At 33.2% G+C, this 15286-nt stretch overlaps 1 protein-coding gene across 1 annotated transcript in view; it reads left to right on the top strand.

Moving 5' to 3' along the window:
- LOC117181410 (laccase-5-like) overlaps window positions 1-15286 on the top strand; it is a 112489-nt gene extending 97203 nt beyond the window's left edge. The window contains exons 3-10 of the mRNA XM_033374035.1: window positions 2213-2497; window positions 3252-3525; window positions 3657-3861; window positions 5440-5624; window positions 8318-8513; window positions 9443-9655; window positions 11695-11925; window positions 12012-15286. Coding sequence (XP_033229926.1) covers window positions 2213-2497; window positions 3252-3525; window positions 3657-3861; window positions 5440-5624; window positions 8318-8513; window positions 9443-9655; window positions 11695-11925; window positions 12012-12184 — 1762 coding nt within the window. The 3' untranslated portion in view covers window positions 12185-15286. The remainder of the gene's footprint in view (window positions 1-2212; window positions 2498-3251; window positions 3526-3656; window positions 3862-5439; window positions 5625-8317; window positions 8514-9442; window positions 9656-11694; window positions 11926-12011) is intronic.

Genomic DNA, 15286 nt, shown 5'->3' with positions numbered 1-15286 from the left:
ATACGCCAATTAGCACAAATGGTAAGTTCCGACAGTGCCTACAAGTGTGCCTACTAGCCGCTAGATGGCAATACCGGTTTCATATGTATACACCTGGTAAGACTTCGGTTTATTCATATGGTCACGAGATGCAAGATGGCATTTGCTTGCCTTAATTCAATCCTTGTCTTGGCTAAGACGACGTTCACTTGTCTCAAGGCGAGCCTTGGTTAGGCTGAGATGGTCTTACCACGGTAAGTCCCAAGTAGGCGTAAACTTGTCTCAAGACGGACCTTCTTCTAATCAGTAATGAGATCAAAATGGATGAATAAAGAAATTGTAATTATTAAATTAGTTATTTTTAATCTAAAAATTTAGATTCTGTGGGTCTGAGCGTGTATCACCCTAAAAAATGTTTTTAAAAAGATTAAAATTGTAGCTTTCTAAAAGGATCTCCTAAGTGGTTAGAAATACGTAAAAACAAACAACATTTTCGGTATCCTGAGCGATCAAAGTGGATCCGATAGAAGTGATTTTTAGAAGAGAGGGAAGACTCACGAAATCTTCCATCTTCACTTACGATCACATTCTCACAGAAAAAGATAGGTATTAGATGCGACTCACAGACGGGGTATGGATGAGACCCGTAGATGTAGTGGCAAGTGGTGGGAGATGTTTCACGGTGTCTCGAGCAAAAGCCCGATTTTTTGGGTATCTACCATCTCAATAATAATAATAATAACGCTCGGAAATCTTTTGCAAAGTTTTCATTAAAAAAAAGCAACTCAAAAACTATTGAAAAGTGTGAAACCTCGATTTTGATTTTTTTTTAGAGTAATCCCTCTTTCTTCGGCACACGTCACCTGCCCTAACAAAAAGGGTAAGTCTGACTATCAGGAAAGCAATCGCCTTGGAGTCATAAAAATTCGACTCAAGGCATGAATAAATGTCCTCAAGACATAGAAACTGGTCTCCATGGCATAAGTTGAAGTCTAGCTCTGTCTCTTAACTTAAACATGCTGAAGTCGAACTTTTCGACTATAGAATATCTGGACTGGGGGCAATTTAAGTAGAAACCAAGTCGATGAATTTTTAATCGGAAATCGCCTGAAATACTCTATTTTTTGCAAAAACCATCTAATAAAAATGTTTAGCCTTTTTTACACTTTGTTACCAAATTTCCAATCCCATATGGTGCTTCGAGCCAAATTTATATATATATGTTTGTGTGTGTGTGTGTGTGTGTGCATATATATTTTTTAAAGAATATTAAAAAATATTTTTATTTTTCCAATATACAAAGTTACTGATATCTTAATTGCGCATGCGCGTCAATTGCGTCGATTAAAAAAACACATGTGTTTTAAAGTGTGCATACGCCATTATTACTCTGACACAATATGCTGTATTAGAGCACTTTCCATATTATTATTTGGAGGCATGGAAGTCCTTAATTTCAAAATAGGTATTACAAAAAATGTATATGAAATAGGAGGGATAGGCTGGGTCACAAAAGAAACAGTTTGAAATATATAAGCGAGTAATTATTCTGGCAACGAGATAGAAAAATATTGAGGTCGATAGATGAGGGGTAAGCAAAGCTAGGGAAAATGATTCTGAAAACCATAGACTGAGCATTATAAATATATATTGATAAACGGGTAGAAAAATAGTGACGTGAATAAACAAAGGATACACTATGTTACGGAAAATGGGATTGGACAATATAGGCGGAGGAATTTGTTATTGACAAAAAAGGAGTTTAAAAAATGGATGTGAATAAGAGAGGGTATCTTGGGATAAGCAAAAGTAGACTGAGAAAGATATGTAAAAGCTATCAAAAGTTTCGGTGAGAAATTCTCAAGAATCACAATAACTGCGCTAAAAATTAACAGACTTCGGAGCATGGAATAATGTACAATAAATATATGTCATAATACTGGTATGCATTAAATTAAAAAAATTGTAAGTTGTAATATGCTTATGTGCAATTAATATTTTACTTTTGGTTATTGAAATTTCTTCAAAATTGCATTTTTAAACTCGAAAAGTAGACTTAGGGATAGAAAAATATAGCTGTTTCTATAAGTGACAGATGTAGACTAAGTCATGCAAACAAAGTAATATATGTGTGTATATATATATATATACATACATATATGTATATTTCCAGTCACGGTGGATAGGCTCCAGTATAGAAGCATTATTATAATTATTACAATTTTATCCACAGCGCTTGTCAAGTTTGTACTCCTAATGCAACTAATACCGTCTGGAGTCATTGTCAGTGCGTCTTAGCTGATGGAGTTGAGCGGGGAATCTTAACAGCAAACAGAATGATACCTGGGCCTAGTATACAAGTATGTGAAGGTGACAAAGTCGTTATTGACGTGGAAAATCATATTGAGGGAATGGAAGTTACTCTTCACTGGCACGGACTTTTCCAAAGAGGATCGCAATACTACGACGGTGTACCATTCGTAACTCAGTGTCCTATCATGCAAGGCACTACTTTCAGGTAGGGTTCTCTTCTTACTCTTAAAAATGATTTACCATTTAGCCTACCACTAAACAATGATTTCCTGCACCGTCATTCTCTTTAATTCAAGTAGTGAGCCCATGATGCACATTTTTCTCTTTCTTTAAGCACTGCCATTGATCATTCTTGTCGAGTTAAGTCTAATTGCCTACTTGGTCAGCCCTCCAGTTACGCCAATTATACGAAAAATAGTCTTTATGGATATTGCATTTCATCACTTGAATATTTTACACCCCATTTTTCAGTTTGATGTCATGGCTGACTCTGTCGCTTTAAATTATAGGTACTTAAAGTTCTGTTCTTGAAAATAATTACCTAATAGATTGCATTCCTAGTAACATTTTAATAAACCTAGGTATTAGTTTTTATATTTAAATCAAGGATATCAAGCTTTAAAGGGAATTATAATCTGCTAGGTTTTCAGAACTATACCTTTTGTTTACAGAATACTGTCGTAATTCTTCTAAGACAACTTCCCTAATTCTGTTTTAATCACGTTTCTTGAGTAACTTTCCACATAAGGAATGGCAACACCATGCCGTACTGATTTCAAGTCCCTTACCCGTGGTACTGACCAAGTGTAGAATTATTCCCTTATCCCCGGAGAGTTCAAGCAACAAGAAGTCGCGGAAGAACTTGCTTGAGGTGTCGTTAAGTGGTTGTTGTATAAAGGTGTAGTACTGCAACACTATTTTATGTGAGTAATTCACGTGTCCAATATATAAATTTATAGGTACCAGTGGACTGCAGGTAATGCTGGTACGCATTTCTGGCACGCGCATACAGGATTGCAGAAAATGGATGGTCTTTATGGAAGTGTGATTGTTCGACAACCACCCAGTAAAGATCCCAACAGCAACCTCTACGATTATGACTTGACGACTCACGTTATACTTATCAGTGACTGGATGCACGAAGATGCTGCAGAAAGATATCCTGGACGTCTGGCTGTTAATGTTGGCCAAGACCCTGAAACAGTCCTCATCAATGGAAAGGGACAGTTCAGAGTAAGTGATAAAGCATCAGTAAACAATGAAAAATTCACATGTGAATGTTAATATACTAGGACTTTTAAGATTATCTATACCATAATATCAGCTGCCGATTAATCATATTATTATTGGTCAACTTTTTCCAGGACCCAAACACAGGTTTCATGACCAATACTCCCTTGGAGGTCTTTACCGTTACACCAGGCCGACGATACCGGTTCCGTCTCATTAACTCGTTTGGCTCAGTATGTCCAGCTCAAATCACTTTCCAAGGTCACACAGTTACTCTAATCGCCGCGGATGGAGAGCCTGTTCACCCAGTTCCGATCAACACTATTATTTCCTTCTCTGGTAAATTTGAAATTAAATCCCTCTACTATGATTATTGAATGGTGAATCATTCACATTCAGATATTAAGGTGGGTCGAGCGTGGCTAGGTAGTCGTACTTTAGAAACTTAATTGTAAATATACATATTATAAGGAATATAAGATACCTCATTTGTGAAAATATCTGACCCTCTGATGGTATTAAATCAAGGGCGATACCATTTTGAAATTGATTATTTTATCAGGTGCCTAATTGAGAAAACTCAATTTTCTAAAATGAAAAATTAAACTATTTATACACTAAACAGCCCCCTTTAATTATATAAGATGTATTATTGAGCTACCTATATAAACAAGGAAGATATTTCAATTAAATGAATTTTCAAATAAACCTAGAAAAAACAGCTGTGTCCGACAAGCATTAAGATTGCAGAATAGTCCACCACGTAATATGTCCATGAACACCCACTACAAGAATGAGTCAAATAAAGAATATTAGGGTATTAGGCTATTCTTCCGTTACCATCGTAAAAGCGTCTATCATCTTATTATAAATAAGCTTTGGTCTGTGTTTCCACTACGCATATGAATTAAGCTAACTTAATTTTGCAAGAAATTTAGTAAACATATAGAAGTGTTAAAAGAAATTAAAATCTTTAAAAACTTCTTGGTAGGAAAGTTATAAGAGCCTAAATTACATTTAAAACTGTAATTCAAAATACTGCAGTTAAATGAAGTTATACCAGTTCTTATCCATAGCAGAACGATAGACTAGTGTTTCTTCGTAATGGTATGGCCGTAGCTTTCTTAACGGTTATGGAACAATAATCGAATATTCCTAGAACCCATGGAGATAAAACTTTTTACATTTTTTTAAATAATATTATTTTGTAAACAAAAGTTTTTGATGCGCTGTTTACGGCGGGTACCGCGCACGACTCGCGTCACATGGAACTATTCTCTATTTAAAAAAAATTAGACCAGCAAATAATATGATGAATATTGTGTGCTTTATACGTATATTAATACAAAGTTTATTCTATCGATATCAATTTTTGGATTCTTGTCATTTTAATCCTTTACATGTAGTATTCTTTTGTTTTATTTTATTTTCGCTCGCGATTGCTTTATAATTACTTCCTTATGCTTTTTTATATCACTTCTTTCCTGCTTTTGCTTTGCTTCTACTTTAAAAAATATTTTTTCCTCCAAAAAAATAATTCATCAAAGCATAAGTATTATACTAACACGAATTGTGTGTATTATTATGGCTATTTTCACTTTTTTATATCACATATAATTTTCCACAACGTCAGATCAGAAACGTTTTCGTAACTTTCTCTCAGACTGTTCGATCAATTGTAGGCGGAATCGTGAATTTTTCAAGAACCCTCTAATTATCATTATGTAAGATTACGACCGTTGCAAATTCGCTTCAACCGTGATTTGACCTAAAACCGACGTTATGAGACACGTTCCATTGTTGTTGAGAGGGGTCGGCTTTCGAGTAGTCTCGATTTTTTATTTCTTAAGATGATTTCCACCCGTGTTCCCAGCATTCAATTAACTTTAGACGAATTATTCGATTTCTCCTTCACAGGCGAAAGATACGACTTTATCGTTAACGCTGATCAGCCAGCTGGAGCTTACTGGATCCAACTTCGTGGGCTAGGAGAGTGTGGTATTAAAAGGGCTCAACAATTGGGTATCTTAAGATACGCAAGAGGTCCTTATCAACCCAATTCGCAGCCTCCGACCTATGACTTAGGTCTTCCTCAAGGAATTGTAAGTATTCTCAGTAAATTTTATATTATTACATTATCTCAGAATATTAATACTAGAAATAGATTTTAGTAGGGTGCAAAATTCTATTTAGTTTGAACTTGCTCAAGGTAAGCTTAGTTTTGGCCGAAGTTAAGTAAGGTCAACAATAAGTTGAGACCATTACACGTTCGACTAGCGAGATACAATAGGGTCATCCGCTGTATACTCGTATATATTTTTAATATGAAAGTATTCACTTTAAAATCACTCAGAATGTCAATTTGCGATTCTACGTAGAAAGAATTAAAGCCAGGTATTCTTTCAATTGGGTGTCATGTGCATTAAGAGGGGGAAAGATATCTTTATCGCATTCTGGAAGAGCCTCGGCGGCTCATGCAGTGAACAATAAATACAATAAATACCTTAAATACCCTAAGGAAACATTTAACAGTCTAGACTAAAAAGTGCTGTTTAGGTATCGTTTACAGCACATAAAAAAATAGTTCTAAAAAAGTCTACATTCGTCTCCTACTTCTTATTATCCCAGGTTGAATTGGAAGGTATAAACTATTTTTGAACCTAAGTCGAAATTTCTATCATCTTTTGTTCATTTTTTTCAGACATTCAGAAATAGCCAAAGACACGTCTTTTCGACACTTTCACCCCGACTTTCACAAAAAGTTGAAGTAATTAGGCATTTTGTTTACAAATTTGAAATCAGCTTCCCAAAATCTATAAAATATGACCGGATACGAAATTTTATAGAACAATGTAATTATTCCTAGGTTCAACACACTGCACTGATGCCATAGGAGTATATTTATTATACTTATATAAAAAATCGTAGATCGCTTGTTATAAGATTATTTATAACTTATGTTACAATTTATTACTGTAAAGTGAGGACTCGAAATTCGCTATGTAGTTCGTCGCTAAATGATTATTTTTTTATAAATACTGAAATTTCCTTAAAATCATTTGAAGAAAATATCAGACACGCAAGTGCTTGACGCACGTGAGTTAATATCGAGGATATATTTATATTTTGGATCAACTGTTTTTTTTCACTTTTCACGCAATTGAATATTATCAATGTTTTTAAATTGCAACATTATTTTTATATACATATTAATTACCAACATGTAGTTATTTATATACTGAAGAAGTGACGTATACTCGTATGAAATAAACGTATCTGTTGAAAATATTTCAGACTTGGTCAGTTTTGAGTTCAGAATGTTCTAAACCTAAACAGTTAAGAAGTGAAGAAAACGGTACATCTTTTTCTTTTCGCATAATATCTTATTCTTTGAAAATCCTAGATGGAAGTTGTATGAAAATGAATTAAATTAGATTAAATTATCTTTAAACTAATCTTTAAACCGTCATTTAGAGGAAATTGATAAATTCTCATACTTTTTTCATATATGTCTAATGCATTAATACAATAAATCATTTTTTGCATCACATTAGTGAGAATGTTCTTACATAAAATGCACCAGAAACGTAGAATTACAAAAAAAACTGATGTCTCTCACACATTTTTCCAAATCTAAAAGGGAGCAGAAATTCAATGAATATTAATCGCGCTGAAATTTTGTTTGGAATTAAAATTAGATGTTTTTAGAGTATAAAATTGAGCTAATTTATTGTTCTTTTTGAGAAAAATAATCACCTAAATTGATTTAAAAAAAAAAATCAAGTTATTTTAAAGGGAAGCCTAACAATTTTTTTCATATTAGGTAAAAATTCTCAGGAGGTAAATTTCGCCTCACAATATGTCGGCACTGAGCCCGCACGGTGCGTGTACGAGTTTCAGTATGATCGACACGTCGTAATGGCGAAAATGCTGACTTATGTGCCCTCATATGCGTCCCATATGCCGCGCTCGTCGTGTCTGCACGCGCATGTCGGCTAGCTCCCATCACAATGTAACCTCATATGCGTCGCAAATGCTTCGCACATCGTGTCCGCACGCGCGTGTCGGTAAACCACCCTCGTATAATTATAATAATTTAAAACAGTTTTTAATAATTGAGGGGCCGAATCGAAAATGGAAACATAAATATGTGTCTTTATTCGATTCGGCTCCTCAATTATTCAATGAACTAAGTTTCAGGAACAATATTGGAAAAAAATAAATAATATTAACACATTAAGCAATATATTTTAAGAGACATTTCATACATCGATTTAACCCTTTTGAAATATATTGTGCTCACATTTGTAGCAGATGCCATATGTTCTATTTCATATTTAAATCATTTTTTAATAACGACCGTACCGTAAGTTTCGATCCATTGTTTTAGTGCCAGATAACTAAAAGAATTTTGATCCAAACGTTAATGTAATTCCATGAATCTTTTAATGTTGTGCAAATATAGAGATAGCAGTTAAGATTTCAATAAAAAAAGTTTTGTTTTCGATCAATAATAATTGAATAATCAATGATTCAATAATAAAAAATGCACGTATTTCCTATGAATTCTAAAAGGGAAAGGCTGGTTTACGTAGCTGCTTATTCTTGTTGTTGGTGCATGTTCCCAATACAAAAATGTTCTTACAAGGATGGGGAGGGTGGTCAAGAATGTGAAAAATTATGCTTGCATAATACTTGCTCGGCCCCTTTTATTTAAAAACTTTTTTTCAAACCTTCGAAGTATGAAATACTAACTAAAATCTTTATTTATATTAAAATGATTTACGATTGACAGGTCCTGAATCCTCTGGATGCAATATGTAATCGACCAAGGGAGGATGCAATTTGCATAAATCAACTCAAAAATGCACGACCGGTTGATGAAGGAATTCTGCAGGCCAGACCAGATGTTAAAATTTTCCTGCCTTTCCGTTTCCTATTCTACAGACCAGAAGAAGTGTTTCAGCCTAATACATACAATCGTTACTTGGGTATGAGAAAAAAACAAATTTGATTTATTTGTATTTTCAAATACTAGAAACTGTGTTCTTTAAACATTTGAAACTTGGTCGAAGCAAATCAAAATGCTTAAACATAATTCAGGATTTTCCTAATAAAAAAAAGTATACTAAAATGATTAATAAATTATTTTTACAATATTGCACCTAAACATATTTTTTCCATCAACATGATTCAATTCTATAGATAATAATTTTATTAAAATGAATAGTCAAAGTGCCTCCTACCCAAAATTGCTTCCCTGCTTAAATCATCGTCCACGCGCAACACAGGTCTAGCTATTACGGTCCATTTCTACTTGGAAAGGTGCAGGTAGATGCTGATTCCCAAGTATAAGTGTAAATCTTTTTGGTGTATATTTTAGCAAAAATGGTTTGACAACGTAATATATTAACAATTATAAATAAGAGCTTACAGTTGATTCTACCTCTCTTATTAATCTTAAAAATGGCCTTAATTAAATTATGGATCAGAATTTTTTTTGTTTTAATAAAAATTAGTTATTGCACGATTTTCTGCTTAGAATACATCCAATGTTATCAGTGTAGTCCTTTTCAATGACTCCTTCATACTTACCTGCGTTGCGGGTTGTCCTATTATGGAAGCAGAAATGTACTTCTACCGATGTGAAAATTGCATATAATTTTACGTTACAAATAATCTTATTCTAGTTACAAATCACTTAATGAAAAAATTAAGAAAGCTAAGATTGACAAATACAAAAGAAATTGCAGTTACCGTGTAAATTTTAACCGTTTTTTAAATTTGGAATGCTCAATTAAGTTGAGCCGATTTTTAGCTTTTTGTCACAAATAAAAAAAAAACAATTTTACTATATTTCAATTCTCTTTCTTTCATTGTACTTTTATCTCCTCGTAACCGGGTCTATTATTCATTGCAGTTGCTCCAACGGGTGATCATGTGATATCTCTTGTCGATGAGATTTCCTTTACGTTCCCGCCGGCACCACCAATATCACAGATCGACGACATTCCACCTGAACAGTTTTGCAACGGAGATAACAGACCGGCCGACTGTGGAGCCAATTGTATGTGCACGCATAAAGTTGACATCCCGTACAATGCAATAGTTGAAGTCGTTCTAGTCGACGAAGGTAAGTGCTTCATCAAACCGCTCCACCTCTTTCTAAGATCAAACCAACATTTCTTACTCGCCACATTTAGTTGGAAAAATCAAGCATTCGATTATTTAAAATATTCTGACTTCCCCAAGATAACCTTTGCAGAATTAACCAAATTTTATGCGAAGCAACAAAAAGTGGATTTTTATAAATAAACTGTAAACTTTTTTGATTCAGCAACACAACACAGCCAAAAAAAGTGTTCAAAATGATACCGAAATCAATATCATTTTGATATTTGCAACAAAAATGATACGAAATTCAAGACGATTTTGAGCGGCCAAAATAAATGATCGACTTTTGAGACCATAATGATCTGATTCGAGTTCATGTATAATGTCAAACCAAGATAGCTGATGTTCTTACAATACTTTAGCTCATATTTATGCTTTTTATGGTTTCTGATCGTGCAGTGTACTTGAAAAGTTAAAAAATAACAAAATCTGATACTAGAAAATATCACCTGTTAAGTACATTTATCACTTGCGTGCGGTTCGATACCATTTTTTGGTTATGTCGTTATGACACCGGCGCCAAGAATTGGCGGCCATTTTCTTTAGCCTGACAAATGAACCAAAAAATGAGATCAAATTGATCCGAATAGAAAAACGTTATGATCACGAGAGTCAAATGATCGCTGGAGCAAAATGCTCTGAAACAAAATTGATCCCTTTTTTTTACTGTGAACAAAGTTTAGAATAAACAAAATTTCGATGGAATACAACAAATATTGTGTGGCTTTTATGATAAACAAATTGTCTTGTGGTTCCAACCATACGTTTTTCTTACTGTATGAGACATTATCTTAAAAAGTTAATCCTACTTACACAAATCGAAAAATTTTGTGATTTTAATATACGTGGCGTTTATTATATATTTTTACAAATATTTGCGATTAAGCATAACTTCAAGATTTATTTGAAGTAATTACACCTTTAAAAACGGGTCAGATATGCAAATAATAGCAAATTTAAGAACTGCGTGATTATCATTGTGTACAGACTAATACTTTTATGAATTTTTCCAATATACCAATTATTTGTGTTCAATAAGAGCCAGTGCTTTGACAAAAGATGACTTGTAACGTAGATGTGCTTTTGCTAAAGTGTAAATAAACAAATCAGAATGATAAAATCGTGGAGCTCAGTTTTCTTTCTTTCATTTCTATAAATTACAAATCGAAGAAATGTTAGTTTATATATCTTTTTGAAACAGAAAAATAATTTCGTCACATTGAGTGCAGCACCCTTAAAGGTCTTGAAATAAATGTATACAACAGAATTCTATATTTTTAAATTCATTAGTAAATGGGCTGCATAATTTGCTACATCTTAACGTATGAATTAAAAACAAACATACAATTAGGGGCATGTACCAAACTATCAATCACATCACTCATTATTTTTAACAAACGTATACCCTAATGTCAAATTCATAGTAGTAATAGGGAGCGTGACTATGAGTGAAACGCTAAGTATACACTGTAAAAACTAGAGATCTCTTTTTTTACGATATAATTTTTTTCGTGTATTGTTTTTTAATAGGTTAACTTCAAACTGTTATTAAAAAAAAACGATTCTGGGATCCCGCCAATGGTCTCATTTTTGTACCACTCGAGGTTGTTTTTTTTTATTATTATTTTAATACCTGGAACTTGCTCTGAAATAATACTTTGTTTTTGTAGATAAGAGGGTCTATGATGCACTCATGAATATGACTACTATGAATTTAGTCTTACTATATATAAAAAAAACTCAAATAGATTTTGCAAACCAGAAAAACGTTTGTCTTTCCGCATTATAATCGTTGTGGTTGATAACATGTTCTTGATTGATTATATTTCAGAGCTTGAAAAATATCACAACAGACAAAAATATATAAATTGACAAATAATTTTTTTTACAATTAGCTTTTTATATTATCTTTATTTTTAGCGTGTACTAATCTTTTACTCAAATTAACAATCAAACAAGACTAATTATATCTATACATTTATCATTTCTTAATTTCAGTCCAGCAGCCGAATCTGTCGCATCCTTTCCACTTGCACGGATATGCTTTTAATGTAATTGGAATGGGTCGATCGCCCGATAGAAATGTCAAGAAAATTAATTTGAAGCATGCCCTCGATCTCGACAGAAGAGGACTCTTACACCGAGAATTTAATCTGCCACCTGCAAAGGATACGATAGCTGTACCTAACAACGGCTACGTAGTCTTTCGATTTCGTGCTGACAACCCAGGTACGCATTTGTCTAGCTTAACCTAATATTCTCATTTTCATAAGAGTAATTAATTTTAATTCATGATACAATTTTTCTATTCAAAGGATACTGGCTTTTCCACTGTCATTTCCTCTTCCACATCGTTATCGGCATGAACCTAATTCTTCACGTCGGTACACACGCCGATTTACCACCAGTTCCACCAAACTTCCCAACTTGCGGTGATCATTTGCCACCAATTACGCCACCGCTTCCTATCGCGCCATCTTATCATTGACCAGTAGAGAGCGCGTTGTAAATTGAAAGATTTAAGAGTCGAAGCGAAACGGTGCAAATCAATATAATGAATAGGATAGATAAAAATAATTCCTCATCTCATTTGGTATCAGAATTTGGAAATCTTGAGGACTGAATTCTCGCTTTAAATGATTTATAATCATACAATGATTGCATTGTTGTTTCCCACTGTACACTTGTATAATACTTGTGCAAAATGGCACACCTCGCGCCATTTTTGTAACCTCCGCGAAACTCTTGCTAACTACTTTCGAGTACTTGTACAACTGTGGCAGAAGGGATAGGTAGTTCTTTCTGAGGCGACAATTTGAAAGATAATGGTTTTATGTTTTCAACAAAAAATGGCCTTTTTGCGTTTAATCTCTATAGACTACTTATTATATGAATTATATTTTTACTAAAAGTAGACTCTGTGTAATGCTACTTATGTCGCCTCGTGAAAACACAGAAGGAACGTGAAAGTGGCAAAATGCAAGTGTAATTTTTTTATACAGTTATATTAAATATAGAGAAAATATATTACTTGTACTATAGGCCACAAGTCGGCGTTGAATTAGCTGAATATTTGTGCACTCCGTCAACTATCACGACCAACAAAGTCCGATATATTTATTACCGAATTAAAGATGCTTCACGCGCTTTATTTTAACAAGATTGCTCCAATTAATGTTTTAAGAGTTGCCGATTTGTTATCGCGTTTACATTTAAATATATTGCTATGCAAAAAATTGACTTCTTTGTGCCTCGTCTCAAAGTGTCCCTGTGGAACAGAAACTTGAGAGCGATATCTGTCATTTTAAATCTAATTTTCGATGTTCAAAAATTACGGATGGAAACAGAAATAATGAACAGCTTATATATTTTTTAAGAATCTCGTCTTATTGAGTTTCAGTTTAGAAAATGTATGAGAAACCACATGGTATTTTTCTAATCTTAGATAGGGTAATCGATTTTTCAGATATCGACCTACGGTGCTATACTTTGCCAATACTTATTAATAAATTGAAACATTAGCAAATGGAGCGCGCGAAACATCTGAATAGGCGACGTACTAACGTAACTAACGCATCAGCATGTGTGTATGTAGTAGTATTGTAAATAATATGTAGGTCATATAGTCATTGCGTTTAAATACGTATTACGTACCGTTGTAACGAGGAAGTACGGGGAGTGGGAGTACTCTAGGAGTCAGTCAAGCGAGCTGAAATCTGAATGGGAACTTTCACCGTGAGAACGGTACGCGATCGTGCGGCCGATCCATCGATCGATTCGCCGATCGAGAAAATGTTCGTTATACACAAAATGCGCTGAGTGGGAGAGCAATCTTAGCACTTGTACCGCAAGTACACCCACATGTTCCGCCAGTCTGATACTATATTCACGATTTATTACCATGATAATAATCCTATTTAAAATCTAAACCTTTTGTTCTTATGGTTGAATCAATCTATTTTTTACGGTAAACTTTTTCACTGGTAAAAATGTCGTTTTATTGATAGATGCGAAAGAAAGGCGTTACTGAAGTGAAACATGGCCTAGAAATTTGTAAATGTTGACGAGTCTATGTAAAAAGAGTTACTTGCGTAATGTGAGCTTTGAGTATTTGTGCTCTTTACTTTTATACGATTTAGAGCAAGCAACTCTACTTTCATAGATTTATTTAGTTTTTATTGCCATGATTACCCTCATTAAATAATGATAGATTTTAAATTTAACTCGTGCTAAATATCATTTAACTAACCAAATTCTATTTATAGAATAATGTTCTTTATTTATCTCTTGTCTGTTTACTTTACTTTACATTTTCACGTTTATTTATTTTATTTTGTAAGTAAGTGTCTAGATCATATATTTTATTTAAACTATATTTAAACTATGTGGGTTTCACTGCAGTGACACTTACACCGCATTCTTAATCACTTCACTCTTTTTCAGTTCAGATTATTTGCAACTACTTTTCAACGCATTAGTTAATTTCCAGAAATTCTATAACAGTATTCAGACTGACGGTCTTTTGTTAAACAATTATCTCACGAATTCTTCGAGAATGTTGGTCACTTAAAAGCGCATTTTAAGGAAAATTTGTATTCTCAAAACGAATGGGCTCGAAACTAAATGAAAAAAATGTTAAGTTTTCAAAATGTATGTATGTGCATTTTATTTCTTTATTAAAATATTTTTAAAAACATTCTTTATTACAATAAAATCAATGTTACATTGTAAAACGTTCTCCATAATTTTACGAATAATTTTATGAAGGTATAAAAATGTTCTGAAGTGAAATAATTTAAAAAAATGATTTTATTTTTTCTCAGATCATTTTCATAAATTTATATATATAATCTTTTTCGAGCGATTGCGCTGCGTTATCTTTTTTATTGAATGCAAGTTTGTTAGTCACTTCCTACGGTCACAGAATATTCTAAATCACTCAATTCTGGAACCGAGTGACACACTGCATATTATGGAGAATAACGATACTGAAAATTTTATGCCATAGATTACCGTTTTTTTATAATAAAGTATACATGCAACACAGTAAATATAAATATTATATTTTTTTAAATAGAAAATGATATATGTTTGTTAATCAAGATGAATAGTTTTATATTCTAATATTTGTATGCCAATGAATAACCAAGATCATTTAGATTTTGTTTAAAATATTATAAAATTCTACTGGCACCTTTTCTAGAAAACATAGATTTATAGGATGTTACTCATGGCTAATCTTCTACTCATTTTATTAAAACAAAAGTGTTACATTCATTTTTTTCTGAAACTCTTGTTTTTCTGGTATACTGAACATCATTTATTCTTTTAAGCAAATGTAGTTCGAGTACCGAAGCCAATAATGAAGTTTAGAAACCGCGTGAGGTAAAGTGTGATGTGTAGCTAAAATTAGTCTTACACATTATTTAAATTTTTGTTATAATGTACAAAAACATGAAAATAAAGGGAGCAGTCGTTCGAACAATAATTTACAGCCTCACTAACGCTGCTTCCGGCCGCTCATGAACTTTTCTGTTTGTCGCTACCCGAAAATATTTGTATATTTAATAATAAAGTTGTTTTTAAAAAA

This window comes from Belonocnema kinseyi, chromosome 10 (genome assembly GCF_010883055.1).
Source record: "Belonocnema kinseyi isolate 2016_QV_RU_SX_M_011 chromosome 10, B_treatae_v1, whole genome shotgun sequence".
Taxonomy (NCBI): domain Eukaryota; kingdom Metazoa; phylum Arthropoda; class Insecta; order Hymenoptera; family Cynipidae; genus Belonocnema; species Belonocnema kinseyi.
This window is presented reverse-complemented; position numbering and strand designations above follow the sequence as displayed.